Below are 26,780 nucleotides of genomic sequence, written 5' to 3'. Positions count from 1 at the left end.
ATATATATATATATATATATATATATATATATATATATATAGTACTTGCAAGCTGTAGCTCTGCTTACATTCAAAGTCTTTCTCAGTGTAATGCCGGCCCATCTTGTCTCCGCTGGCGGAAGCAGAATCACTGATGATGTCTCCAAAGCGCTCCACAGACAACGCTTTCTCCCAGTTCTCCGCCTCCTCTTCTGCTTCCAGTTCCTCCGCTGATCCTTCCTCATCTTCCTCCTCCACCTTCACCTGGAGAAGAATGGAGAGAAAGAGAAAACTTTTCACTTGAAAAGGAACTGGTAGAAAGAGTTAACACGGAGAGGGCTCAACAAGGGAAGAATTGGTTCATTAAAGAAATATTTTACCCACAAAATGATCATTTCTATATTAATTACACACCCCGTGTTACCTTTAAATTGAAGAAAGGTAGTTTTTCCAGCGTGCCTTCGCGGTGAACGAAGAACCATAAAAACAGAGATAAGTCTTGATGAATGGAAGTAAATGGAGGCCAATATCCTTTTGCAAACTCTCACACAACTCATGAAGTATAATCCAAGTCTCATTTATCTAGTCGTATGTTTACTGATTGACAAACAAATCTTAATATCTAAAACAATTCCTCCACTACTGTATCATGCTCGCTGCAAGTCTGTGCATGAGACGATACTGGAGGAAGTGTTTTAAATAGTACGATTGTGGTCGAAAATGCATAGTTTAGGATGCATGCGTTTTTTTGGATTCTCCATTTGTCCTGGGGGCATATGAGAAAAAAAAAATATATATATATATCTTCAAGAATTGAAAGTAACATGGGGTTATAAATTGATATACAAATGGTAATTTTATGGATCAAGTATTCCTTTAAGGGGAGTGCTTTGGAGGAAGTCCTAATCAGGGTGAACATAGAACAAATAAATGTGGAGGACTTCCATCACAAATTCCACAGTGTGTATATACGGTTGAAAACTACATCAATGCATTGCGCATAAGCGGTTTAAATTGCGTATAACTCAAAAAAAAGAAAGAATCTTCTTCCAACACAAACTTCCATTGTTACTGCTCCAATTAAAGCCAAAAGCCAACCAAAAACAGGGTTTTGGTTTTTGCTTTGTATTTCTCATAGGAAATAAAGGTAGTGTACTGTAATTCTGTTAGGGCACAATAAGCACAGTGTCTGTACACCCTCCACTGCATGTGAGGACATCAAATCAATACAACATAGTGCTAAGCAGCAAAGAACTAATGCACTAGACAGCCCCTGGAGACAGCGGAGGCTGAAGGGAGTGTCCTGCCAGAGCCATTTGGTTGCCTCTGATAGGTCAAATCTTTGGGACAGGCCACTTCCTCGGCCTCAGATTGGTGCTGGCAAGAGCGGTAAGCAGTCTGGCAACTGCTCGGTGGTCTCCGATTTCTCCGAGCCAGGGCTCCATTACTCCCTTATTACCAGTGGGATGAAGGGACGGGATATCTTTAATGATCTGAGCTACCTATCTACACAACGCTGAGGCAGAAGAAGCCAGACAAACTATAAAAGGGGGAATTTTAAATTCAGTGAGCAGTAAAAGGCTTGTTTTCACTGGACGGCCAGCTCAATGTTGCTCATTACTTCAGGTGCTCTATATTCCTGCGAAGCCATTCTGGTTTAATTTCAACCTCTCTAACATCCTTCTCTTCTTACTTCGTATCCGTGTAAGACTCTGAATTTAATAGTCCTAATGCAATGCATGGGGAAATAATACTCTCAGCTGTGGCAGATACTACAGTAAAGGGATTTTTCTCCTAACCTGCTTTTGCTCAAGCCCCATTGGCACTAAACGCTTTCATGTCATCTTTGAAGTCAGTTGGAGGTGGAGGGACACAGGAGGAGGGCAAGCCATGCCCAGGTGGTGGAGTCGCTATGCGAGTCCGATTTGGATGACAGACAATGGAGTGCAGTGATTTCAAGTATGGGACACAATAGCAATCAGAGATTTTAGAACAGGCTCTTGTAATTCCAGTGTTTGGATACACTGAAACTCTAGTTTCATCCACACAGACACAGATGGACCAGTCATTCTGTCTGGTGAGAAATTCTGATGTGAGATAAAAAAATCTGAACAATACAGTATCACCAAAAAGCAACTTGAAGCCACAGTGAAAATGAATTGAAGAAAATAAAACAAAAAAGAATCAGCAGTCAACAGAGTGTATCCTTTGATGTGTGGTATAAACCCACTGGAGCTCAAAGGAGTTATACAATCTAATTCCTGTCAGCGGTGTTGCCAATATGAAGATGGAAATCTCCAAATAATGAATGGTGGATGAGAGCTCTCATCTTTAGGAGCACTAGCACTGTGGGTTACCATCTAAGTCAAACACATTTGATGCATATAAAACTCAACTACTCTGTGGCTGGTTTGGCCACTTCTAATCAATTATGAGGAGGAGAGCCTGCAATACAAACACTGTTCAGCTAAAACATGCTGTCTAACATTTTCTCATGAGCCAACTGCCCAACTTCCACTGCAGCATTAATATTTCATATTTAATGGAATGCTGAGCCAGAGAGCCACATTAAAATATTCATCATCTGCTGACTAATATATGGAGGAGGGTGTTTGCCCTGTTTTGTCACGATCAAATGCGTCCACAGTAGTGATCAGGGAAACCTTCTGGGGTGAGGGAATATTTGGGGTTTTCATGTCTATTGAAAGCATCCAGGTAAATATGCTACTAGTGATGTAGTATAAGCAGTGAGAGAGATTACCTATGGTGTGGAGGAGTTTTGGTGGATGGGTCAAACAAATGCAGGACTTTGTTGTTGAGTTATTGTGAAGTTAGTTTTATGATGTCTTTACGTATTTTACTTTGATTACGTACTTATTTTTACCCCGGCCATTATATATACACATCTCTCTCTCTCTCTCTCTCTCTCGATATATATAGACCAAAACTAAGTGCTTTTGTTGCCTAAACCTTTAAACAGTTTAATTGTATCGTGCTGTTAAGAAGTCATTTCACATATTTAGATATTTAGTTAGATTAAGTTGCCCATAAACCTGCAAACCATCTGACCAATGTAATAAGCATCTTGCACTCTGCCGAACCCATCGGAGTTCCATTACAAAACACATGCTGAGCAAGTTCACTAAAACAATCTCACTTATTTTTCTCTATATAAAAATCAATTATTTATGCTGAAAACTGAAAATATTGTAGATGTATTTACTGATGTGATGGTGCAGCCATAAAATAAACAACAGGCATCGTATACCCTACTACAGATGTTGGAACAATCGACAAACGAACCCAGAAGTGCACGCCCCCTGACCGCTGTCAGGGTTAAGGTGCTCACCAGTGGTAAAAGCCAACCCCAGATTTGCTCTTTGTGTTTCGCCTTGTGATATTTGCGCGATTTTTTTCCAGCACTGTGTCCGCCATTTTCACAGCTTCATCTTGGATGCGCCCATACTATCTGGCATTATGTTTTTGTTGATGCCCAGAAAGAGAATGCAAGCAGAGGGCAGGGACTTAGCAGATATAGACACCACCACACACTTCTAGTGGGTCAGAGACTAGAGTGATTACTTCTGTATGAAACATCCGACCCATTCTGCCTTTAATTTCCCCAGGTAAAAGCTCCTTTTCAAGCCAATAAGGCAACAAAAAACAACATTGGTGTTTTCAAAAAGGAAAAAGCATCGACCGCACATACAAATCTTTTGAAATTCACAAGGAGTATTAACCTCTGAAAAATGCCATGTTCTATACATTGTTCCAGGTGGAAGGGGCAGCATATTCTGCCCAGCTATGTCCTACAATAACTCTGGAAACATAATTTAAAGAACGTCAGTGATTGTGGGCCATATTGGTTTTGAAAACAAAGTGGCTCCAATCAAAAGTTGTATCATATAAATAGATCAAGTAACTGTGTACTGTAAAAGGAGTCACTCATAGTGACAAACCCATAGATAATTAACACTAGATTTAGCAGTTTCAGCTCTACAAAGGTTTTGGTTTTACAGCCTGCACATTCAGTGCTTTGGTTTACTCTCAAAAAGCTCTGTACACTCTACCTGCTCTGCACCAAAGAGCAGCCTTTAGTGCCCTCAGGAGTTATTGGAGACCAAAGCTAAAAGGAGAGTGCATGTCTTGCATTCATCAGGTGACCAGAGACACAACTTAAGATGCTGCTCAGTGTCTGCTGGATGTGGATCAACCTAATTTAATCAAATGAAAGGGAGTTGTCTCTATCTGTATGCTGAGCAAGAAAGTGTCTCTAGGCTCTTGTATGTTACACTGCTTGATAGTATGTCACTGTATGTTTGATGTTCTTGACACAGATATTGTAAATTTTACAATGCAGTGCCAGGCGAAGAGGATCGTATAGTGCTGCGATTTATCAAAATCCAGTCGGATGAAAATATACAATCAGTTTGTTTGCCTCTGCAGATTACGCCGCTTTCTGTTGCTTCCTGCTGGTTTTTATTGAGCAGTGTTTTAAACTGCTTCCCACTCCCATCATCCCTTCATCCCTTCATCCCGGCATCAGTGATTGAAGGAGCTGGCACTCTTCCCAGACAAACAAATCACAACTAACATAAATATCAGCATCAGTGTTTTGCTTTCCTTTTCACCGCACAGCTGATGTTTATCAGCCATTACTTCAAAATGTGCGGCTCACTGAATGAGATTGTTTGCAAGTTTGCCTTAAATATGGTCCAATCATACACAAAGACATCTAACTACCACAAATATTTCTGTTACCTCCTTGGCACTTCTAATCTGCCACCGAACAACAGCAACACAGAGAATACAGATTCCGCAGAGCAGAGTTTCGCAATCTTCACTCTTTAATAATAAAATAAATGGACATGTGATGACCCCTCCCTTCCACCAGGGGTCTGTGTCCCGTTTTCTCCTCAGTTGTCTTCCAAGAGTCTGACTAATGTCTTGCCTGTGCAATCCGCTCAAACAGTGTAAAAAACACATCCGGATCCTTCTCGTTAAACTTAGGCAAGAGATGCAAACTACTCACAATATCGCGATGATGAACTATTTCCCGCGTGCAAAACATCTCCAGAAAGCTTACCCTCTCTGACTAACGCCATCTTTTCCTGTTCTATTTTGTACCGCAACCACTCAATTTCCACTTGCTTATCCACTTCCACTCTTTGTTTCTCCTTCTCATGAGAAAACTGTAACAAAAGCAATTATTTCTGCTGCTCAAAAGGTAAGGTTCCCTGATGGAACTGAAAGTGCCGGTGCTGATATTGACTGACCCAGTCCCTCTTGTTTAGCCACCAGCACCCCTCTCTCAACCAACTGCTTTTCAACCATTGCCTTTACATTTTCCTTAAGCCGTTTATCACTTAGATCAATATCATACTTTTCTGCAATCTTGAAGAGCTGATCTCTAGTGCAACGATCCACAACCTCCTCGCATGGAGCATCAACAAAGTCCTCTACCCCTGCCATAATAGACCAGGTCAAAGGCCACAACCAAAACCAGACAGCGTTTTCTAGGTCAACTAGTGCAGTAAGAGAGACAATGATTTGTCCCCCAAACTGATGTGGAAGTCCCTCTACCTAGACTGCCTATCCCAAACTAATCTACCTCACTGAACCCTAGTCTTCATGCAGATTAGCGGTAGGCTTTTTAAACACTTAAACCAATAGCCCGCTTAGGCCCCCAGCAAGCTGGTTACTCACCTGACAGCTATGGATGTGTCCCCGAGACAACTGCTCTGACCGCACACCACACAAAAATAAACATGACATGACAAAAAAGGAAGATGCATTCAATGAAGCAGTTTAACCATTATTTATTAGGTTTAAAGTAACATAAAAGACAAACGTAAACTAACAGTGACATGTGAAGTCAGTGATTTCAGCAGTGTAAGTGAGTGTGTGCGTGGAAAGTGTGTATGCAATGTTGTATCATGTAGAAACAAACCATAACCGCAAACAAAACCAAAATGGGTGTCTCAGCGAGAGACCAACTGAGAATCCAGAGGGTTTTTACACTGGGTGCTCTGGCACACAGGGCCAGTGTTGCTAATGGCCTCAGGTGCTTCCACTCTGCCTGACGACCCTCTGCCACCTGCAAGGCAGGCAGCCAAACAAACAGGCCGACAGGGCAGAGAGGGTCGTCAGACATAAAATGCACATAAAAAAATAAGACGAATATATAAAATGAAATGGACTGCATAACATACTGTAAGATGGAAAATAAACCTATTTCATGAAGCTTATAATGAGGCTTTACTACGGTTGCCAGTGGAGCTTAAGGCAATGCAACTTGTAGTAACAGTTAAAATCCAACACTTATTGTTTCAATTGAAGCACACCTTCATCTTAACACCCACACGCGATGACCAAAGCCACCAACATCCATAAGAGGATCTCTTCAAAAACTGCAGCTGATGCAAGCTGGCAAGCAGCTGGTGATGTTTCTGTGGCAACCCACACTCAGCTGGGCCACATAGGTTTGCTTTAATATCCTCCACACACTCACACAAAACCACCTCAGAAAACTAAATAAATACATCGGTTCAGAGTGACATTGATCAGCCATAAGAGGTAACATTGCAAAGAAGCTGTTCCGTCTCTCTATGGATGCTGTGTGTGTGCTGTAAGTGGAGAGTGCACACGTAATTGAGTGTAGGAAATTGAAGGGTCCACTTGCAATCAGCCTATTACTTCCTTCAAACCAGTGTCACAATATGGTATACACACAGTGGATGACATGGTCCCCACTGTGTGTAATGACACATCATTGACTTAGTTGGCAGAGCTTTTTCTCCCTGAGAACACAGGCTAATAGCTAGGAAGCATTCTGCTATGCAGGGCTTGAGCACTTCCCACAGACCCATCCCTATGTGAGACACTGGAAGGGAACAATTAAGTCTTGAAGGCAGTTCAGTGCTTCTTTCAAATCAAGATACATGATTCTGCCAATCCACAATTTTTTTTCTTCAGCACTTACACTATGCCATTGTTAATCAGGTTTTGATAGTTATATTATTATAGTTATTTACTATATGATTTTGCAGTTCGATATCGAAAGCTCAGTCCAAACAATTTTCAATTAAGAAAAGATTTTTGACACCCTTACTCATTATACTTCAATTCAAAACCTTAAAATGTAAAATACTTATTTTAGGTAATGTGTGAACTGCTCAGCCTCTCCAAGAAAGTTTATTCTAAGGTGATGGAAGAAGAGGTTGTTTAACCTTAGATATAGGCCGAGCAGTGTGGATTCCGTCCTGGCCATGGAACAGTCTTTACAGAATGTTGGAGGGGACATGGGAATTTGCCCATCGAGTCCCCATGTGTTTTGTGTACTTGGAGAGGGATTTGGAGAGGGCTTATAACCCTGTCCCCTGGGGAGTCCTGTGTGGGCTTCTGCAGTAATATGGGATCACAGAGTTTATTGGTACGAGCCATTCGGTCTTTATATAACCACAGTGAAAGCTGTTTCCATATACTCGTCCAGAAGGTCAAACATATTTCCAACGGGTATGGCCTCCGCCAGGATTGTCCCTCGTCATCGATTCGGTTTGTGATTTTCATGGACAGGATCTCAGGATGCTGCCGCGTGGGAGGGGAGTGTTTGGGGGCCTCAGTCTTTGCAGATGATGTGGTTCTGTTGGCTCCATCAGACTGTGTCCTTCAGCACTCACTGGGGCGGTGTGCAGCCGAGTGTTAAGTGGTCAGATTGAGAGTCAGTACCTTTAAGTCCGATACAGTGTTGTCTGCCAGAAAAGAGTGCATTGGGAGTGATGGAAGTGATGGAGTTCAATTATCTCGGGGTCTTGTTCAAGAGTGAGAGTAAAATGGAGCAGGAGATGGATGGATGATCATCGGTGATGGGGTGGGTCCAGTTAAAGTGTTGAGAAGGGAACTGAGCCGGGAGGCAAAGCTTTTTATTTACCAATCGATCTACGTCCATCCACGCTCCAATCCTCACCTATGGTAGTGACTGTAAGAATGAGATCGTGGATACAAGCAACCGAAATAAGCTTCCTTCGTAGGATGGTTGGGCTTAGCCTTCGATATAGGAATGAGGAGCACAGATATCCTGAAGGAGCTTGGAGGCTCAGCTTCTTTGCATAGAAAAGGGGCCAACAGAGGTAGTTCAAGCATCTGATCAGGATGCTTCCTGGATACCACCAGATTTTTTTTTTTTTGCTGTGGCTCTTGCAATTGCTTGTCGAGCAATATCTGGGAAAACTCAATTTCTTATTGTCAATAAATGTCCAAATAATGATAAAACATGAGGCAGACCTTGTTTGAGATCAAACTTCTTTTTTTTTTTTTTTTGCAACAGTATTGCAACAATATCAAAAGCGCCATTTGAAATAACTGAAACAGGCCTTTTGTTTGACATTCATGATATACAAACAGTTTTAATGGGCAGCACTGGCCTGAGGGTTAGAGAACAGTGACACTCTTAGAAATACCAGATCCAGCTGGGAAAATACTTGATTAGGGAAACAGGAAACACCACTGGCTTTTTTTATTTTTTTTATAGACATGTTATTTGGCAGCTGATTGTTGTGGAAATGTGAATTTTATGTTAGAGATTATGCAGCTTAGAAATACACTGAACATTAATTTCCCTAGTGAAAAGATATCTTACTCGATTCCTTTACTGGCTCACTGAGAGTGACTCCATCAAAGTCAAACTCTCCTCCAGTTCCCTTGCCATCTGCATATCCATTTTCCCAATCTTTAAGATGCCAGTCAATTTCCAAAATGAACTATTAACCCTGCTTCACTTCCCTTACTTCTACATCTCATAATGCAAACCAGCACTGCCAGCTGGAAAAAAAGTCATATTATTATTTTTTTTTTTTTTTGCATTAAGTGGTTTTGCAGACGGTGTTTGTCTGTATGCTTACAGTATAACATATTTTTCTTTAGTTTCTGTTCAAAGAATTGTTTGACATTTTGGAAAATACTAAAAATTGACTTTGGACGTAGCCTATTCTCCCCGTTTCCAGTTGTTATGCTAGCAAAGCTAAGCTAATTGCATTTTGGATTTAAATCTTTAAACACAGACATGAGAGTGGCATGGATGGTTCTTCTCATCTAACTCTCGGCAAGAGGGCAGTTAGCACATTACCCACAGTGAATATACACATGGTCATTGATTATGTTTTCTTTGTTGGCAAAGAATATACTCCCATTTAGTGTCTACGCACTTTCTATAGAAAAATGAATGAAATCAACAGGACTAACTCCAACAGCATTACCTTACTTGCCACAGGGACTCTGCCACTGTTCTTACTCACTTAGCTGCTTGGGAGAGCTCCGGGGTCTAATTAGGGCAATTTAGATCAAGCTGAAAGCTGTTGGCTTTTTCACAAGATTATGCCATTCTGAACACCGGGCTGAATAGTTAACCTCCAAAAGGCAACAGAATCCCTGCAGCTCAGAACCGACTAGCTCTGGGCAAAACAAGCTTGTGTCTAGTTACGGTATATAAAATGTAATGTTTATGACATTTTTAAAAACTGCAAAAGCACACGTTTATGGTTCCGAATCGAATGAAGAAAAAAGTTCATATAACTGTAACACTTAATAACACCAGACATGACAGTAATGTACAGTGGGTTTTATTTACAGATGTTTGGTGTGTGTTTACTTAAGTCACGTTTCCATGTTTTATAGCTTCCTTTTACAAGGTTAGATTATAGGAACACCTAAAGTAATTCTTACCTGTTGTAGGTTGTCCAACACATCTATCTCTGGGGCATGACCTCCTGTAGCCATGGGGCCTGGCGTGCAGCCAGTGTGTGAAGAACAGCTCTATGACAAGGGCACGGGTCTGAAGAAAAGAGTGTGGCTGCTGTAAACTAAAGAGACAGACTGGGTATGGAGTGGCTGTGGGGAGGGATGTGTCGGGACAGACAGTCTTAAAGGTGATGAAAGGGGTGGCAGGTGTGGGGTGGGGTCAGTGCTGTTGGGAGAGGGGAATAAGCCGGAGAGGGAGGGAGGGAAAGATGGGGTGCAGAGCAGCAGGAACCTCAGGGAGGACGAGGATCAGCCCTTCTCTTTCACGGCTGGGGATCCAGGAAGCCTTCGGGGTGGCATAACCTGCAGGAGAGTGGACAGGAGAGAAAGTTACTTGTCGGATATGAGGAATATATAAGCAACTGTTGCACAGTAACCAAGCACAGTAAATGATCAACACATGCAACACAGAAATACACAAAGTGAATAGCTATATTCTTATCAAAATGCTTCAAATGTCTGAGCAAATTCCTGCAAAATAAAATGTGTCAATATGTCACCTTTGTGTGTGTATGTATATATATATATATTTTTATTTTTTTTTTATTTTTTAAATGAATGAATGCATCTGTTGTGAATCACTGGTTCCCTGTTGTGTTGTTTTTTTTCAGCTTCAATGGCGTCAGAGAGGGTGTTGACATGCAACAAGAGCCCCTGTCTGGACTCAAAGCGAGGGTCTTGTGGTCACCCCCATGTCAGCCCAACTCTTGTCATACTGTATTAAACTTTAGGGGGGACATTATACTTCTAGTGTCTCAGTGGAGTGAAAGGTGAACACTATGCATTGATTTGAATAACACTTATTTTCCACATTACATCCTCTAGGACGGTGTACTACTTGTACCAGGGGATCTTCCTTCAAGAATATGTGACAATTCATCCCTTTACTCTCCCGTCATACTTCTCTTGGGCCAGGTTAAGAGCTGGATGCAAACAGTATTTGAACAACAAATTATCTAACAAGCCTCATTATCTTTTCATCATTGGCAAAATTAGTATTGGTAAAAACAAGTTCTTTATCAATCCTAATTTCAAAATGATTCGTTTGTGGGGCATGTAGCAAACAGAACCAGAATCAGCACTTGAATGAAACAGACCAGGGCTGTCTCTATCAAGGTACCAGACTTGTGTTTACTACTGCTATAAGCAGTCCAGAGAGTCACATAATTAATTAATTTGGCATATTCTAAATCTGGCTGGTAGCACAAGTTTGGAAAACTCCCCGTGAGAAACAAAGTCATAGTCTTTGTTGTTCAAGTAACTATATCATGATTATAAAAAGGTATAAATTGTCCCAGTTTAAAGTAGCATTATCTGATTATTTGGCCACTTGGAGGCAGTGGAACAAAGTTGAAGTTACTATGGCTAACAAATTAGCAAACAATTGTACATCCAGCAGTCGCAGAGCAATATTAGCATTCATTTAGGAGGCATTTCTCTGTCCAACTGGCGAATGCAAGTCTAACATTCAGTCCTTTTAGCTCCGTTAGGCCTCTGCCAACTCCTCTGGGACATTTTCACCGGCTAAAGCCCCTTTTCTAAAACAGGGGAACCTTTTGAGGAACTCATTGCATTTCAACCTCATGGACCAGGGTCTAAATTATTATTTTTTTCCACGTCTTTTATCTTGATACTCACTTCTCAGTCTAATCTGGGTACCACTGTAGCACACGCACACATAAACAAACAAGGGAGGGCACCTGGGGACCGCTTAATTATGCCGATGATGCTAAAACAGAAGCCGCTGATTATTTTGGTTTTCACGTGGAGGAAAACAGGTGCGTCTCATCCTTGTAAACATGCTAAAGATTGCTGGTCAGCAATTATTCTGAACAGTGTGACTCGAGATAGTCACTCAGTTAGTCTCCAGAATTTGAGTCGATCTGCAGTGCTTACGTGCCCCTTTGTAATATCAATAGGCAACACCAGAATGTTCTACCCCTGCTGAATACAACGTTACAGCAGCACAAAAAACACATTATACTGAATTGAGCATACATCATTACAATTAGATACTGCCTCCACAAAGAGGCCGATGGAATATAGCTGATAAATCCCAAGTGACCCACTCTGTTTGGAGCTGCTGTTTTCCCACTGTCACAACAAGAGGCTCCACATCCGTCTCTGTTTTATTCAGCTGACTCACTCTGAGACATTTACGGCTGGCTCGTGGCTCACATTACGCACAAGGCGCTGCACATATAAAACCATGAGATGAGTAGGCAGTATGGCACATGGGCAATTGTTGTGCCCAAATGTGGCATTAATTATAGCTGTGCTGCATCGCCAAGAACAACAGGCTCAATAAAAAACAGGCAGGGACGAATCCGTTCTGAGCAACTTACACCACCTTTTCGTTACAATTAATTTGTGTTGTTTAAATATGCTATGGGAAAAATACCCGCTACAAATGTTCCGCTCTTGTTTGTATTGTGTCTGAAGGGCCTGTGTGTCATCCTGATTGGCCCGCTGGCGGAGTGTTAGCGACCTTGGCCCGAGCTCCTGCCCACCGCCACCCCTTCATACCAGCTGTGTAATCAGAGAGCTCTGCGCGGCTCGCCCTTTGAATGTGTGAAGGGGACGCTGACATACATAAGTGACTGACATTGATAGTGTTGTGGTGGTGGGGGCGGAGCTGCTGAGGAATGCCAAACAGATACAAGAAGAGGAAAACAAAACCTCTGGTGCATGTCAGGGCTACAATACAGATGATGAGGGTGACGCAGGACAGGAGCCCCTTAAAATAGTCAGCCACATATTTCACTGCTGAGAAGAAATACTGGGCCCACACGCTCGGTCAAATGGACGAGAGGGCAGCACACTCATCACCTGATGGTACATTTCACCCACCAAGAAACACTTAGAAGAATGATGTGGCTGATAAATGAATAGTTATGTCATGAAAATATAAAATTAATGTTAACCACAAATGTTGTACATTTTTGTAAAGCAGTAGTGAGTGAACAGTAACAACGATGTTTTTTTTTCTTACTTGTTTTTAATCACAATTGAATGGAACTAGTCCAGACATCAGATATATGAAAAAACTAACAGAAAAATTAAATACAAATTCTGAAAAAAAACCTGATTTCTCAAGTCCCAAAGTAATGACATCCGATACTCAATTATCAAATTGCTTATCAGAATCTTGTTTTTCTGTTGATTAATTGAATAGTTGTTTCAGCTAGTTTGTTGGCTTAAGTGACAAGTAAGGTTGCAATCAATTATATCTAAATATGTTCGCATCTCACAATGATACCACTGCTGCCAATGAACAGTAGCTTCTCCAAGCCGTTTATTTGATTGCAACAATTAACAATGCTGCACTATTAAATATTAAGAGGGTCTTTTTTAGGGTAATTTACAACTTGACTTATGAAACTGGACAAAAATAACTACACTCATAATTCTGCTGTATCACATGTCAGAAAAAACAAAAAAGTGTTTTAAGAATGAAATGAAAAGCCATTTTTGCGAGGCAGCTTGGAAAGTAAGCTGAGACCATGAGAGACAGACTGGTTTGTGTGGAGGGTCCTACATTAAAACTGAACAGTGTTAACACAGAAGCAGCAATGGAAACATGTTTGTTTGCTTATTTTTCAGCAGCCTGGTGTTTGTTGCACATCATTTAATCAAGGTGGGTCTTTGTGCCAAATGGCACTACAAATTTAACTCCCGATGCCAAAGCCATATCTGCCCTGTGGCCTCCCACAGGTTGTAGGGATTGAATCAACTAAAGGTGACTTCCACACATGTCGAAAATAAGTCATGAATACTAGTGAATGTCGCCATCAGTCGTCAGCTCACTGCTTTACTTACATCCATCCTTTAAACCTGTATTGTTATGTTTATCCCAATGCATCTACTGATAGCATTTCTTTAAAAGTCTAGTCTGGAGTAATACACTGAATCTTAATAACCGTCCAACCATCCATTAGATTTTTGCTTATCGCCGGCTGGGTTGCAGGGGCAGCTGCATATTCCAGATGTCCTTTCTCCCAAGCAATATTTTCCAGCTCTTCCTGGTGGACCCCGAGGTGTTCCCAGGCCAGACGAGATATCCAATCTCTCCAGCGTGTTCTGGGTCTACCCGGGGGCTTCTTACCCGTTGGACGTGCCCACTTTAAAAGGGAGGCGTCCAGGAGGCATCCTGAACCATCTCAGCTGGTCCCTTTCGACACAAAGGAGCAGCGGCTCTACTTCGAGCTCCCTCTGGATGTCTGAGCTTCTCTCTCTACCTCTAAGGCTGATCCCAGTCACCCTACGAAGGAAGCTCACTTTGGCCACATGTATCCGCGATCTTATCTCGTTCTATCGGTCACTACCCAAAGCGCATGACCATAGGTGAGGGTCGGAGCATATGGATTGGTAAACCGCAAATTTCGCCTCCCAGCTCAGCTCCCTCTTTACCACAAAAGGTCCGGCACAATGCTCGCATCACTGCTGATGTGGTGGAGGACTCAAATGCAGACCAGACCAGAAGTAGAGTGAAGCAGGTATTTAATGAAACGTGAAAACAGAACAGAAAACTTACAGAAACACAACAGGGAATCCACAGACGAGACAAGAGACGAGGGGGGGAAATCCAGCAGGACGAGGCAGGGCAGGCAGACGGGGAAAACCCGGGAACAGGACGACCCAAACGGGCGGGTAGACATGAAAATGATCCGGCAGTGAGTGTGTGTGTGTGTGACTGGGGTTTAAATAGTGATGCAGCAGAGTGAGCAGGTGAGAGTAATCAGCTGACGAGGTGGGTGTGACTGGCAGGTGCGCTGAATAAACTGATTAGGTGAGTGAGAGATGGAAAAAACAGGATAATGGTGGCAGAGCTGTGACATATACAAAATACATTTAATTGAATTTCATGCTTCATTTTACATGAACAAGACCTGGAAATACTTGAACTCCCTCAGTTGGGGCAGTCCCCAACCCAGGGAGGGGCAATGCATCATGTCAATAACCTGATGCATTAACAATGAAATATCACATAATCAAACGTATTATTTAGTTATCCTTTATGTATACAATTAACATTAAACATACCAATTTTAGTTTTTCTGTTCACTGTGTATACATATTCTGTCTTGTTCTTATTTCTGCAGCCCTGTCCTTTTTCAGGTTGTTAATCTTTGCAACCAGTAGATCATATTATCTGGGAATTAATATGGCGCTGAAGAAACCAGAGAGTGATTATCTTAGATCCGAAACTGAACAAGACTGACTCTTGGCATCAGTGCGGAGACATCTTGCAGACTTTCACAGTACATAATGACAAACGTGGACAGGACTTAACACTCAGTGCAGAGGGAGAATGTAAGATCACAAGTTACTGCAAACCCCAACATGTTAAACCCACGCGTATCGTGTTGCAGCATAACTAACACTGCTCAGTACTTGATGTAGCCTTGCATATATGCACATCTTTTTATCAACAAACGGCCAGCACTGCCAAAAATACCATCTGTGCAAGCACAATGCTATCACGTCGGCCAGAAAGCCTGAACAGAGGCCACCAGCAGAGTCCTCATTAGGTCTTTGCCTGGTAACAACCTCCCCCCTAACTCCAGGCCAGATCAAGCCACTCCAGGCACAGCCTTGAGCTATTTCTTCATGTATAGATCTATATTTAGAGACAAGTGGGCTGCAAACTCAGAGACACCGTGGCTCTTAATAGTTCTAAAGAGGCTTCAAACTTCAACTCTGTGATGTTGAAGACAAGTGGAACAATAGAGAAAGCTTCAAGGCCGAAGAGAAAGTATAGCCTAAAGGCGACAAACCAAAATATTTGTATGACTGCAGATCCTTTTACAGCTGACGTCATCAAAAATATGCATGTTGGCAACAGAGGTGGCCCTTTGCCCCAGCCATCCAGACTGCTACCAGCATCAAAATGTCTGTTGCTGTTGCGTGTCCGGTTGGCAGAATCAATATTGCAACAGAGGACTCAAGTTCTACAGAATTCCTACGGTATTCACAACAGTTTCAGAGCAACAGATGATTCGGTTTTAAGAGTGACCATGCTAACTGGTGACTTTCAGCAGAATGCGTCCTTGGTCGCTCGTAGTACCTTTCGTAAATTGTTGGAGTTGGTAATAAACGCAGATGAGTATGGATATAAAATTGATTGAAGGCCTTTATGAGTTCACCTTTACGACGCCATCAGCTGCTGTCACTACGAGCAACCGTGACGCATTCGACCGAGAGTCACCTGTTAACATGGTCATGTGTTGAACCGAAACACAGGAGGCTTCTATGACTGCAAGCTGTTAAACTTGTTGACTACCACTGGGATGATTGATCGTGTTTGTAGCGCCCATTCAAAAACTCAAAGTTAAAACCTCTGAGTCTTGGGTCATTTCGCAAGATACCGATTAATCATGCATGATTAGCCATTGTTTAGTTCTCATACAGTTAGCATCACAGCATAGCTATCTTGCCCTTGTTCAGATGATTGTGTAATTGGCATTTGACTTGTCAATCTGAAGGTCCCGTTTGTAAATTCGACAAAGAACCAAAAAAGAGAGTATACCAGCTGCTCTCGGTTAAGTAGGTAACCCCCAAGTGAAATGAAAGGTGCTCTAGAATTCAAATTAGTTAACTGTAGAACAAAAATAAGCTTCCGGGCTTACTTCAGGCACACTCGCACTGAGCCAAGGATGTAGTTAAAATGCCTTTAGCACTTTAGGTGTCTGCCTGAGTGGAATGTCGTGATCCTCACACAGGCAGTTAATGAGCAGGAGCCTAAATTACACCACAATCACCACCATATCAAAATGAATTTGCTACAAGAAGGCTAGCAAAAGAAGTTGTAAAAGTTACCATGACAATTATAATCATAACAATAAAATAACTTAAATGAAATCAACAATAATAGAGAGACCAAGCCTGTTTACAAGGGCCCTCCCCCCCGCACACACACACACACACACCCTGGGCAGGACCAATGTGGCCACCAATGGGACTCTGACAGAACCAGCATCTCAGTTTATGGACTATTATATAAAACCCTATGTTTATAAATGTCCAGGACGCTACAGATGCTTTGAATAAATTGAGTCGATCTGATAATACTGTCTGGAGCTTTATGGTTTCCTACTCTAATATTGATCACTCTGACGGCCTTGGAGAAGTCAGGCCTTATCTAGCAGATAGAGAGACTCCTTATGTTGTTTTAAAAGACAAAATGTTGACGCTTAAACAAAATTCAATTCACCTCTATTATTATTTGGTTGTAGGCATAAATCTCAGCGCTGACTCAAGGCCAATTCAAACCAAAGCTTCTGTATGTGCATGGTGAGATAGCTATAGGTGGGAGAATGTGTTTATTATGTAGGCTATGGTGAAGTAACCTATTCATCACGTAGCCCCAAATCATCCAGTTTTATCTTAAGTGACAAGAGTTTACACAATTTGAAAATGTGTAATATTGTTATTGTATGAAAGAAATGCAAAAAATGGAGTTTCCTTTATGTATGCAGAGCCTACTGTGTAGTTCACACTGCTTTTGAAATCCCACCCCCTGCTTCTTCTTGCTCGGACATAAGTGGTACATGAATCAATACTTGCACTCAATTCTGAAACTTCTTATTTATAAAACATTTGTGGCTAAAAAGGTGTCTGGTTACCACAGCCGATGTGGTTCCGGCCGGAAGTGCACAGCCAGCAGATTTGAAGCCTTCAAATTGAGGAAATCCTGTGATGCGCCATTAGTTTGCTCTCAGCGGACGATTTTGCTGAGTCATTACTATGTGACCCCTATCCACCTCCGTCTGTCTGAACTTGAATCTCGGACTAGTTCACACGGCTCGCATGTGACCTACACAGCATCAGATCTCATTCTTATATTTATTATTTAGCAAGACGCCAATGCACTTTCTATTGCACAAGCGAAACACTGCAGCACAGCAACGACTGTGAACATACTACAGTCAGTAAGCCACCGCCTCCGGAGCTGCACACACACAATGAGGACGTCCCTGCTCCACAGTGCAGCCCTGCACCCGAAGGCAACCCTACACCTGCAAAGACAGACAGTCCAGTATTGACTGCACATCTCAGTCCAAGCAACAACAACAACAACAACAACAACAACAACAAAAAGCCAGCCAGTCATCTCCTCTGCTCACGCACATGTGTGTCTTTGTTGCATACCAAGTACCCGAGCAGCGATCAGCGTCATCGCGATGCCAGTGCGTAGTTGCCCACTCAAAAGTCAACGCAGTAGCATTTTCGCGTTTGACACCGCCGTATCAAATTGTGCGCCTTACCTGCGATTTCGGAGGGCAGTCCAGCGGGTGGCGAAATAAAAAAAACCCAAAACAAGAGGCGAGAGATGCTGCGACTGTACACACATGCAGCAGCGAGACTGGTCACTACACTACACGTGAAGACGCGCCTCGCAGCCTTCGCGGGATCTGCAAAGGATGCTCCTGCGTGACCACGTGACTCTGAAGGACAACCTGCCAATCTGGAGTCAATGATGGATGGACAACAACAGCATGCTGCCTCATCAGTTTGTGTTCTGTCTCGTGAGGGCGGTAGGTAGGGAATAGATGTCGTTAGTCGTTAGTAGTATAAATTATAATGATAGTACTTGAAGAAGCAGTAATAGAGGTAGTGAGTTAAACTTGTGCAGCCTCGTGGAGGGAGTACAGTAGAGTGGGCTAATAAATGCAGACTCAACACAGGCTGCCCACTTCTTATTCTAGTAGGCTATACACCAAATCTACACACACGGACAATAAAACAAAAACAGGATAGTCAGGTGACAGCATATGGCAAATAGAAATACATGTTTCAATAAATATAAATAGTACATTTTTTTAATTCAAACCAAATTCCCAGCGTTGAAGAAGAAGGTTGAAATGTGAAAACATGGGCTAATACATGAAGTGGAAAAAGCACACTGAAGACTGTGTGTAGCCTACATGAAGTTTTAAGGAGAGAAAAAATGAATCCCACACAGCATTACAGCTTTGTTATAGAGACTTCGGACAAATGTCCACTGTGTGGCAGTAACGCTTCAAATTTAAAGTGCAGAGATAGTCAGACACACAAGGCTGGATTATCAGCCAGGCAAAGCAGGAAATTGCTTGGAAGGCCCCAGACCCCCGGGGGCCACTAAAGGCCCCTGTGTGTCACATTCATTGTGGTCATCTGCTTTTATTTGAGCCTGAGTGACACTTTTGTCCTGTCCTAATAATGCAGCTTGTTGAGGAGCCTTGTGTCGAATACAGTTTTAAAAACGTTCGAGATATGTACTGTACTTAAAATGTCCGGTCAGTTGCTTTGTGTTTGTTTTCAGCAGAGGATCGAGACTTTGTTACATCACGACGCATTGCATTTATTTATTTGAGAGGGACGATTTCATATCTGTTTCATATTTACTCAAGGAAAGCCGGCAGTGAAGTAAGAGTCAGGTCTCAAATGGAGGCCGGCTGCGATGCATCGCTGGTTCTAAAGATTATCATGCCAGATACAGATCGTTACGTCACGAGGGGCCTGGGTGGCAGACGCTGATGATGAGGCAGAGGCTGAAAGTGATAGTTTGGATGGAAAAAAGAAGACCGCATGGGGGGCGATCAGCATGTTGACTGCCGGGAGCAAAGCAAGATGTGGCCGGGTGAGTGGAGGAGGCAAACGAGCCGGAGGAGGGATGTCTCTCGTCCAGGCTGAGGAGTCGGATATCGGCATTGCTGCAGAGAAGCGGCAGAGACGGGAAGAGTTTTAAAGTTTGGTAGCAACAACGTTATTGGCTCAGATGGGTTGTGGGAGAAATCCGAACAGTCAGCTGATTGAGTTGGAAGCAGAAACAAACAGAGAGAGAGAGAGAGAGAAAGAGTAATTGAGGAGGTGGAGGTGATGCTTGTGAAGTTCCTACAAAGGATACCTGGAATATAACAGCTGTTCAGTTCTATTGAACTTGCAAACGTTAGGAAGTTATGGAAAACACTGGAGGATCTTTAGTGGCAGATCATCAACATTGTAACGTGTAAGAAGTTAGAACACATATATATTATAAAAAGCTCTCAATGAATTAAATGAAGCAACGTTTTAATCTCTCTTCTATTTCATATTTGTTTTCCTTTGTCAGACAATGCTGTTTTCTCCCTGTGATTTTATCATATTTAACCATCCTAAAAACTGAAATTTGTACACAAAATAAACTCACCTAATATACAAGCGTTCATTTTTCAAATACATTTTTTAAAAACTTTACCAAATTAAAGTATACCCATTGAAAGGGAGCGAAGACTCTCTCTGTATATTTGTGCATGCATCAACAGATGTGCAAGTATGCATTATTGGTTCCCTCCACTAGAGGGTGCACTAACTTCACAAATAAAAACACATCACACGTTTTAAGAGTTACTTGTGTATGATGTACATTATCTCCGCAACTAAAAAGTTGCTTAAAAGCGTGTGATTCTATAGAAATAAAAGGAATGACCATATATGTTTCAATAGGAATAGAACACGCATGCATCAATGTTTATTTTTTTTACATTTTATCAAAGTTGATGGCTGGACATTTCATTATTCCTCAGATCGGTTTGGCAAGCAGTTGCCACACAATATCCTGTCAAGTTGGGAAGGCAGATTACGTGGCAGCGTTTATAATGGTAATAAACCCTGTTAATGTTTAAAGTTCAAAGATGTTTGAATCTGCAAGGCAGACGTTTCACAGCTGGAGGATCATCCAAATGGAACATTTTCTGCCGCTAACTAACAAGATGAACGCCATCTGAATACAGAGTGAAATATGAAAAAGCGCAGGGTCAGAGCCAAAAAACGGAGTTAAAAGTGGAGATCAGCACCGCAGAGTGGGGATCCGTTGTGGATCTGAGTCAGCGGTGCAAAATGCTGAACGCACGTACAGTAGGATCAGAGCCCTGTCGCAGCACAGTTGATGAACTTACACTTTGAGCTTGTTTCCTATGGTGACCTCAGACAAACTTCCTCAGGTGCCTTTACAGGATGTTTCATTTGGCTCAGTATACCTGGGGCTTGGATCTTGAGGCCCAGGGGCGAGGCTGTTAGTCGAGTGATTACAGGTCTCGCAAAGAGAGAAATAACACTTCAAAACCCCCAGTCATTTATGTCACACTGTTCAAACACCTTTCTTCTTCGGATAAAGTCACAGACAACTCAGTTTCTGGTTTTGTACTTTTGGCCGTCCCACATTTGCCCAGAGTTTTGACGTTCCCATTTGTTTATTTATTCCATATTTTACATTAACAATGGATCAACAAAAGGTATTATTCACAGTGCAAAGTCCATGGAGAATAATCACCAAAACTCCCTTCAGTTCTGGAGCATTTCAGTCTATTTTAGATCACTGTTTTTGGTTTCCTGGCTCGCAACTCTGATCAGTATCCTATCCAGATGTGGCAGGCAGCTGTTGTTATTGATAAACCCACTGCGCTCTATACCTGCCCAGCACCAAACGACAAAATTAGTGACAAGCTGGTGATCTTAGTGGAGCATTTATCAGCTAAAGTGCCAGATATTTAACCATGAAGAGCCTGTGGTGGAGTGTACTGAAATGCACGGTGGCAGAGGATGTATTCAGAGCCTTTACTCAGCTAAGTACTCTGTTACTTGAATACGTTTATTTACATATTATCAATAGAATGTACTTAAAGTATCAAAAGTAGTAGTTGAAATGTTGGATTTTTATCACTGACACATCAATGTGTAAGCATCAATTAAACAGTTATAGCCGAATGAAGTGGAGCTTATACCTTTATATACTGCTTGGAAGTTTATCTATATCAATGCATCGTATTGTATGAAGTCATCAATGTTCTTAATTGATCTTATTCTACAAAGTAACGAGTACATCACAAATAAAAAGTACAGTATTTCACTCTGGAATGTAGTATAGTGTGTAGAAGTATAAGTAGCATCAAAAGAACATGTAAAGTACGTCAAAATTGTACTTTAACACAGTACATGAGTGAATTTAGTGCCATTCCACCACACACATGTGACATGTGCTTAGGGTGAATACAAGGAAAGAAAAAACACACTCCTTGGCAAATAAAAACAGCAGAACAAACGTCTTGTGCATGTCACAAAAAAAAAAAGTCCACTAACGAGAAATAGCTCTTTAAATAGCAAAGTAATGAATATATATATATATATATATATATATATATATATATATATATATATATATCTCAATCAGACAGTTCCTCCCTTGCATACCTCCCTGCTTTCTTTGGTATTCTGTTAATTTATTTTGTGTACAGGTTTCCTGTTTGATAACAAGTCACAGCGTGCTCCTCCACTTCTCTTTGTGCTGTGTCGGTGTAACTGTGTCGGTGCAGCTCATCCGGCATTGGGGACAGCAACACGGAAGGCTTAGGGCACGGCTGTTGTGCGTTACCAAGGCAAACGTGTCCACAGTGGTCAATCACCTGGAGGATTGTTCATTAGCACTGTTAGCATGCTAGCTGTTTTTTAATTAGAAGGTATGCAAATATTAGTGAGGTTTTTTGAGTTGTTACAAAACACTACATTTTTTTCTCTTGAGGGTGATGCAGCTGATCGGTTTGAGGTCATTAGAATTATAAGTAACAAAATCTCCTATTTTATGTTTCTACAAATTAAATGAATTATAAATGAAGATTTGTCCAGAGAAATGCCAGCAATGCATGTAGTGAAGCCGAAGCAGCCATTTTTGAAAGGAAGTTGGCGGGTCGGGAATGAAAAGCGTGCCCCTTGGGAGCCTTCTTCAACAGAGCTGAACATCTTAAAGGGACAGTCCAACAGTTAACATGAATTGTGATGTCGCTTGTGAGTCCAAAGTTTCACGAAATAAAAGCACGTAGAGTCTACAAACCGAACTACTGAAAAGATCTAAGTAAAGAAGAAGCTCTGTGACAATGAGCACACAACAGGCAAGAGGACAGGCTCCCACGGAGTAGTAGAGGGCAATGCTGTGGTGAGCCACGCAATGCAGGGAGAAGAACATTAGAAGAGCTGTAACACGACTCAAGACGTAGCCAATAACATCTGTGTTGCCTCAGCTCCCACAAAGACCCAGAGGGTTTGGTAAGTCTAACAACAGAACAACAGAGTGCTCTGTTGAATCCGACACCTAAGTTGTCAGTGAAACTAGCCTAAGACCACGTGAAAATCCCCCCCGGGGAGTTTCCAAGAAGTCGTAAAACAATGCATATAAGCTATCTTAATTCTTGTTTCAACAATAACATGCTAAACTGAAAAAAAAGTGAGAGAACAAATGATTTTAGGGAGATGTGTTGTTAGTGGCAAAAAAATTACCCAGATCACCAACACAAATACCGAGAATTCCCTACGCAGCCAGGGTTCCCTGAGCAATACAAGTGACAGCACAGCACCACTGCCTATGAAGTTAAATGAAATATGAAGCCCCATAACTGGCATAAAAAAATAATAATACGCCACGATGCATCAATACTTTAAGATTTACTTTAATAATTAAAGCTGTAAATATAAATAAAAGAGCTTTATACTTTTCCATTAATCACCAATCAGATGTTAATTTAATTCATCCTTAATACTCGCCTATTCACTTTTTACTGGCTTTTGTCATTTTTCAACTGTTATAAGTAGTGTCACTAGAAGGCAGCTAGCTAACAGACACATGTTTCAGTCTTCATGATGTTATCTTTATCCTCAGGTGCAGGGGTCTTGCCCCTCCTCAGCATTGTGTCGATGGTCCAGACATTGGACCAATCCCTTCCCTGGAAACACATGGACGCACCCATCTTATTATCATATCAGAATAAGGAAAATTGGAAATGTTGCGGGGCGGGAGAATAGGGAATAGATAAATGATTAAATGTGTGGCATGAAAATGATTCCTAAAATAAAAAATATTATTAACTGATTAGTAGTAAAGGTACAAAATAAAAGGAAATAAAGTATTTATTTTAACTGTCTGGAGGTTAAAGAAAAAGTATACAGCTTTATATTCTTTATACACTCCCTTATAACTGTTGTTTATTATTTATGTTATATTTTCAAAAACGTTTTGCGGGGTTTTGAGGCTCTATAATTTAAACGCAACTTGTACTGCCAAAATTGATACGGTCCCTTAAATTGCTTATTCTATCCTTAAAGCATCTGTTTATGTCAGTCCAGGCTTAACAAGAAGCGTTTGCTGACCTAAGAGTTCTTTATGAGTCAACCCAAATTGTAGGGGGCATTGGCGACAAACATTGAATACTACTTTAAAGTGCAATTTTTTTTCCCCCACATGCGAGCCATACATCAAGGCGTCTGCCGGATTGTGACAGTTTTTATTGGGACGGCAGCATGAAGGGCTAAGTCCTGCATAAACACCAAACCCGACACATCTACATAGAGGTTTCTCTTTGGCCTGCTGCCAACTGTGTAAACAGTGTCAAACTACCCACTCGCACCAAATGATGTTGTACTCGGTGTGGCACAGACTCATATATCTGCCCCGGTTAAACAAGGCTAAACAAGGAGTTGAATTACTAACCTGTCTAGCAGCCACCAAACATTGGAAAATGCTGAGTCTCAGAACAGCTTTTATTGTCGTGTCGGTCTTAGGAAGGAATGAAAATAATAATCAAAAGATAGGGCAGTTTTTTAAGATGATTTTCTTGGCATTGCGCTGATACAAAATCCGTCTGGGGATGGGCCACTGGAACAAATTGTGGGACAGAGGGGAGACAGGCTCGTAATAGTTTACGTTCAAACCAAGGAAGTTCTGCGCTGCTCCTAAAATGGAGGTCGTGCTACATCCTACACACGCAGCACACACCACGCACTAACCCCTAAACGCTCCAGCAGCACATGTTGTAGCACTGTACTATCACCCACTGTGATAGTGAATAGTGAATGTGACTCAGCAAACTCCACTGCATAGGGGGTAAACTGATTCAACCTTCAGTTCAGCCCAGGCCCCTGCATCTCCAGGAAACAAGGATAATTAGCTCAGCCTTTCCAGTCTGATGTGGTGAACAGATCTGAGCTCTGAGGTCATCGTCGAGCCTCCATCTTGGATAGGGGGGCTTCCTTCTTCACTCTCGGTCCCTCCTTCCCTGCACGTGAGGATTGCAAAAGTTTTCACTGCGCGAGCTCAACGTGCTTGAAAAAGAAAAAAAGAAAAAGAAAAGAACAAGTTGGTTGAAATATGATCTGCATTCATGCTCTTTTTCTTAACACAAGAACACTTCAGAAGGCAGTCGTAGGGTTTTTAAATGGTCTCTGATCAAAGAGTAAAAAGACAAACAGTGCCAGGCGTAGCAAGTAACACAACAACCCTAACACAATGGACATTGTCAGTTTAAAGAAACAGTATTACAACTGGCAGGCTGTACGGAGGCTGTAGAAAGATAACACAAGCCAGCTCCCTTATTTTGAAGGAAGAAACAAAAAAAAAACATGTTCAAGTCATGTCCATTGTGCCTGGGAGGGATTAAAGCATATATTGAAATATAACACATCTTGAAAAAAGTCCAAGCGTTTTTCAAAGCATGAAAATGTGTATAACTTGCACGTCCACATCCCCAGAAAAAGGCAAATTAGGGGAACAGTGGACATCTAAAAGGAAAGGCCGCCTGCAGACATAACAATGTGCACAAATCATCTTAAACCACAAGGATGAATTCCCGAGTTGTGATTTTAGTACGTACAGCATCAATATATCCTCTTACAATGGTTCGTATGATATCTTAGGAAATGCAAGAAAGTTGCTATGGGTCCGCAACACTGACAGCAGGTCACTTCAGGACTCGCTCCAAATGCACTCCCCCCAAAATGATCACTGTTAACGTAAGCAACGAACATGGCTATTGTTAGTTCTCACAGCTGTCAAGCGACGATGAACAATGAGTGGAGGGGCAGAGTGCTCGCAGGTATTCTTTGAAAGGCTCATTACTGTCCTGCGACAACCCCGTATGTCTACTGTATTTTTTCCTTTTTTTGTCAGAGCATTTCATTTATTGATTGCTGTCGGGATGTCAAGAGAATTTCAACAAATATAACAAACATATTGCAGAACATTACCAACCCCTGGCTTTAACAACCAGTTTGCGTTTATTTCCCCTTTACATAGAATACATTTTGGAGAAAGTATCTTATTTCACACTGCATGACAGTATCACCCATATTCTTTATTCTAGCTCTTTATTGAAGCTGTATGATGCTTACACTGACTATTAAAACTCAGACTACATGTTTTTATGGCTGCATCATTCCACCATATGGAAATATTCTACCTGTCCATTATTTAAAAAATCAGCCTGACACCTTTGGGACAATTCAGCGGTCTTCAAAAATTGTTGTCTGCACAATGTGAGTTTGTGCAGACTGTCGTGCCAGTAGGAAGATTTTGAAGAGTTTGAACCATACAAAAGGCTTATTCTGTTGTGCATGACCGCATGCATGCAATTGTGGGTATACATGCTTTTGTGCATGCAAAAGGGATGACATATTTCTGTACATCTATACAGTATACATGCATGTACGAATGTAGAATACTGTGGGTGCATTGGTGCATGTCTGCATGCATATATGTGTTGTGCTTTGTGTGTGGATAGTGTGGTGGTAGTTACAAATTTGAGGATAAGACACGTCAAGCTTGAAAACTGAAGAGCATGGCTTCACTCCAAACTCATTCCAGCAGGACTCACATCAGTCACAACAATTCACATGTTGGCTTCCATCACAGCGTTGATACTAAAGGTCATTTTGCTGAAAAAATTGTTATTTTAAAAATGTGATAAAAATGTACTGTGACTTTTAATAATTCGCCCTGAAGCATAAAGCTTATTAAAAAACAAGCTGTGTTAATGCCTGAAATTAAATTGGAAAATACTTAATTTGAAGAGAAATAAATCAAATCGAGAGAAAATATTTACATTTAGATCTGTAAATCTGATTTATCTTATACAAGATAAAACATCTGCCTGAGATTCTCTCTCCTTCTTTGTAGTTTTACAAGTCAGGACAAGAAGAGGAAGGTGTACTCGTGAATTATTTGC

At 41.6% G+C, this 26,780-nt stretch overlaps 1 protein-coding gene across 2 annotated transcripts in view; it reads right to left on the bottom strand.

Annotated features, from left to right (window-relative positions):
• slc4a3 (solute carrier family 4 member 3) overlaps positions 1-18,244 on the bottom strand; it is a 60,394-nt gene extending 42,150 nt beyond the window's left edge. For both annotated transcript variants that reach the window (XM_031874972.1, XM_031874973.1), the window contains exons 1-3: positions 18,042-18,244; positions 9,700-10,077; positions 69-243 (exon numbers count right to left, since the gene is read on the bottom strand). In XM_031874972.1, the coding sequence (XP_031730832.1) occupies positions 69-243; positions 9,700-9,753 (229 nt within the window). In that variant the 5' untranslated portion in view covers positions 9,754-10,077; positions 18,042-18,244. The remainder of the gene's footprint in view (positions 1-68; positions 244-9,699; positions 10,078-18,041) is intronic.
• Positions 18,245-26,780: the final 8,536 nt, after the last annotated feature.

This window comes from Anarrhichthys ocellatus, unplaced genomic scaffold (genome assembly GCF_004355925.1).
Source record: "Anarrhichthys ocellatus isolate YVR2014 unplaced genomic scaffold, GSC_Weel_1.0 scaffold86, whole genome shotgun sequence".
Taxonomy (NCBI): Eukaryota; Metazoa; Chordata; class Actinopteri; order Perciformes; family Anarhichadidae; genus Anarrhichthys; species Anarrhichthys ocellatus.
Note: the sequence above shows the minus strand (reverse complement) of the source record. Positions and strands in the feature narration are given on the sequence as shown.